This window comes from Peromyscus californicus, unplaced genomic scaffold (assembly GCF_007827085.1).
Source record: "Peromyscus californicus insignis strain IS unplaced genomic scaffold, ASM782708v3 Scaffold_9__1_contigs__length_137607984, whole genome shotgun sequence".
NCBI classification, from domain to species: domain Eukaryota; kingdom Metazoa; phylum Chordata; class Mammalia; order Rodentia; family Cricetidae; genus Peromyscus; species Peromyscus californicus.
The window spans coordinates 71,670,742-71,674,687 of record NW_026294617.1 but is presented as its reverse complement, the minus strand read 5'-3'; the positions used below and the strand labels follow the sequence as shown (position 1 = coordinate 71,674,687).

At 43.7% G+C, this 3,946-nt stretch overlaps 1 protein-coding gene across 1 annotated transcript; it reads left to right on the top strand.

Annotated features, from left to right (window-relative positions):
• The first annotated feature begins 852 nt into the window (after nt 1–852).
• On the top strand, nt 853–2,728 carry LOC128106617 (speckle-type POZ protein-like). The gene is made up of 3 exons (XM_052732191.1): nt 853–875; nt 1,728–1,919; nt 1,951–2,728. The coding sequence occupies exons 1-3, from the start codon at nt 853–855 to the stop codon at nt 2,726–2,728; spliced, it is 993 nt and encodes a 330-aa protein (XP_052588151.1).
• Nucleotides 2,729–3,946: the final 1,218 nt, after the last annotated feature.

Sequence of the window (3,946 nt, the reverse complement as noted above, 5' to 3'; positions counted from 1 at the left end):
GTCTTGCAGGAATTGCCTACCTTCATTTCAAATAACACATTTGAGGGAAGCAGTACCTGCCACTCTGACCCTAAACCCACGTAGAGAATAGTCACTGGGGCTACTAGTTAGCCACCTGCGAAAGGATCCTAACTGAGGAACCAAAAATTCAGAGGTCAAAACCAGTTGATTGCCAGGCTGTGGTGGCACATGCCTTTAATCCCAGCACATGGGAAGCAGAGTCAGGCAGATCTCTGTGAGTTCAAGGCCAGCCTGGTCTACAGAGCGAGATCCAGAATGGGCACCAAAACTACACAGAGAAACCCTGTCTCAAAAAAAACAAACAGCAGCAGCAACAACAACAACAAAAAAAAAACCAGTTGATTGATTTATCCTGTATTGAGGGGTGAGCAGCATTGGATCCAGACTTTCAGGAGACCTAGGCTGGGAATTGCTTAGTAGATTGAATCACTGAAGTTATTTTCCTGTTCTCTAGGCTTAGTGAGTCCCTCCAAACATGATGAACTGGAGAAAGATAATAGATGTGGGGAGCATTTTACAAATCCCATTTCAAAGGGGAACGCTCTCAAAACCCATACTTCAGGAACTGTTGAATATATTCTTCTGGAAACCAGAATACTCTCACACTTTTAAGGCCCTGCAGAATAGCATGGAAGTTCAAAGTTTGAAGAGGACAGAACTCACAAGTTAAAAATGTAAAATACAAGGTATAGAGAAGCTGCATCTAAACAGTCAACATGACTAAATTGAGAAGTATTTAGGATCTGCATATAGCACAATAAACAAAATACACTTGTGATGGTTACTTTTGGTCTCCAACTTAATTAGACACAGAATAACAAAAATCCGAACATGGAGGGCAAACCTGTGAGAAAGTTTTTTTCTTAAATTGAAGTAGGTAAATCCACTTCGAATATGAATTTACAGATAGAAAGACAGGAACATTTAACCCTGATTTCAAGGCCTGAAGACACACACCTTTAATCCAGTCTTGAGTCTGGCAGACACACCCTAGATTGGGCCACACCCTTCTTGGGAGCATATAAAAGGACATGGAGGAAGGAAGCTCTTTCTCTTTGCCTGCTTGCCCTCACCTTGCAGCAAGTCCATTTCTTCCCTGATGTTAGAATTTTTCTTTGGAATCCCAGCATATACTGAAGACCAGCCAACACTTCCAACCTCCTGCACTGAGTAAGTACCTGATTCTTGGACTTTTTCTTCACGGCTAGCCAATGTGGGATTAATGGGACTGCAGCCTTAAGTCATTCTAATAAATCCACTTCCTTCATACCCAGAGAGATTCCGTGTACATGTGCTGTTACTTTGGAGAACTGAAGTACATTTTTGATATGAGTGTATAAAATGATCCAATTTTTCAAAAGTTGTATTTAATGGTCAAAACTAGTTACCTATTGAAAAAAATGGAGTGATCTAACAGTCTCTAGTAGCCTAGACTGTCTTCTCTGAATCTACTATTGAAATCTGGATAGAAAATTTCAGAGACTCAAGTTTCCACACTCATAGAGGAAGGAACAGAGGAGAAACAGAAACTAAAAATCTACATCTGTGTGTATTCTTCTGTCCCACAGGGTAGAGATAACACAATTGCTAGTTCCTCATTTTGGATTCAGTTGAACCTTCAAACTACCTCCAGGAGAAATGTCAGAGGACAGGATAGCCCAGAGCTAGGATTACACACAGATCACCATCCAGAATTTCTCCTACAGGTGGACCATCAGCAGCTTTTGTTTTATTCTGGAGGAAATTCGGGAACACATTAGAAGCCCAACTTTCTTAATAAGTGCCTATGACAAATGGTGTTTGAGAGTAAACCCAAAGGGAGTGGATGAAGGAAGTGTAAATTACCTGTCAGTTTACCTAGTGTTGCTCAGCTGTCTAAAGAGTCATATTTGGGCAAAGTCTTAAACACTGAAGGAAAGGAAATCCAAGGTGGGGGAGCCAGAAGGGCTTTAGGTTCTTGCCATGCTGGCACTGGGGATTCAAAAAGTTCATCCTTTTAAATTTCCTCTTATCCCATGCTTCTTTGGTTCTCGCAGATGATGGGTTCATCCTTCTCTGCAAGGTGAGCGAGGTCCAGGACTCCTTCAGCCTCTCTGACCAGAACACAATGGGAGGGATGCAGGTTCCAAGCTGCACATTGGCAGATGAGCTAGGAGAGCTGGGGGAAAATTCCCGATTCACAGACTGCTGCCTGGTGGTATCTGGCCAGGAATTTCAGGCTCACAAGGCCATCTTAGCAGCTCACTCTCCAGTTTTCAGAGCCATGTTTCAACATGACATGAAGGAGAGCAAAAGTAGCCGCGTCGAGATCCATGACCTGGAGCCGCAAGTCATTAAGACAATGATGGACTTCATTTACACCGGAAAGGCACCAGACCTGGAAAGCATGGCAGATGTTCTGCTGGCAGCTGCTGACAAGTATGGCCTGGAGCGTTTGAAGGTCATGTGTGAGGATGCCCTCTGCAGGGACCTCTCTGTGGAGAATGCTGCCCACACTCTCTTCCTGGCTGACCTCCACAGCTCATGGCAGCTGAAAACCCTGGCACTGGATTTCATTACAGCTCATGTTTCTGAGGTCTCTGAGACCTTAGGCTGGAAGATAATGGAGGGCTCATACCCCCACTTGGTGGCTGAAGCTTATGGCTCCCTGTCTTCTGCACAGGATACTTTCCTGGAGCCCCCACTCAAACGCATGAAGCGATCCTAGAACCTGGTCAGCTATGACCTCTACTTGTCTCCAAGAAGCAGTCAGTATAGACTACCAATGACACCTGGGTAGACTATGGGATTTTTGGAGTATTTTCAGTGAAAGTAGGGAAAGACAGATGGTGGTTCAGGATTTAATACACCTGTTAATGTGTTGAATGGCCGATTAGAGAGAGGTAGAGACTGGACACTGGTATACTTTGTGGTTTGTTAATTTGTCTCATGAGTTGGAAACTGCTATTCAATTTAGTTGCTGGCCCCATGGACATCCCAAGAGGGCTTCTTTGGAGAAACCTGTCTGGATTGGACTGAGAAGAACATATGACCAAGGGCTCAGCAAAGGACCAAACAAAAATGAATGTTTGCTTACAAGAGAAGTAGAAGAGAATGAAGACTTTTTCTCAAAACTCTGTGTGTGGGACTGGAGAGATGAGTCAGTAGCAATAGCAATTATTGCTCTTGCAGAGGACCCTTTTTTCAGTCCTCCTCTTGTCTCCATGGGCACATCCATCTCTGTAGACAGTACCTACCCAAATAAAATATCAAATGAATAAAAATTTTAAAATCAGTTAGTGGATTCTGGTGGTGTTTCTGTTTGAAGAATCCTATTTTAGTCTATCCAGCTCTGCTCAGCTGTGGAAGTTTGTGCTGAGTCCTTACTCCTACACACACACAAAACACACACACACACACACACACACACACACACACAAAATTCAGTGAAATGATCCCTAATGAAATTCTGTTATACTCATAGTTTGATGCCTAGCCCAATTGACATCAGTTAGGCTTTCTCCAGCATCTGATGAGAGCAGATACTGAGGTCCACAGCCAAACATTAGATAGAGCTCAGGGAACCTCAAGTAAGAGAAGGCAGGATTGGAGGGTGAATCAAAGATATCATGTCAAAGGAGCACAGAGATTCAACTAAACAGGGTCCATGGAGGTTCACAGAGACTGAAGAGGCAATCACAGAGCCTGCTGGGTCTGTTCTAAGTCCTTGTGTACACACTGTGCTTGTTTAGCTCAGGGGTTTTGTGGGAGTCCTAGCAGCAGAAGTATGGGGAGTCTCTGAACTGTTTGTCTGATCTTGCAACCTTTTGTTCCTTCTGAGTTGGCTCCTCCAGCCCTGATAAGAGGGTTTGTGCCTACTATTATTACATTTTGTTATCTTGTGTTCATTTGATATGCCCAGGAGACCTGTGCTTTTCTGAAGGGA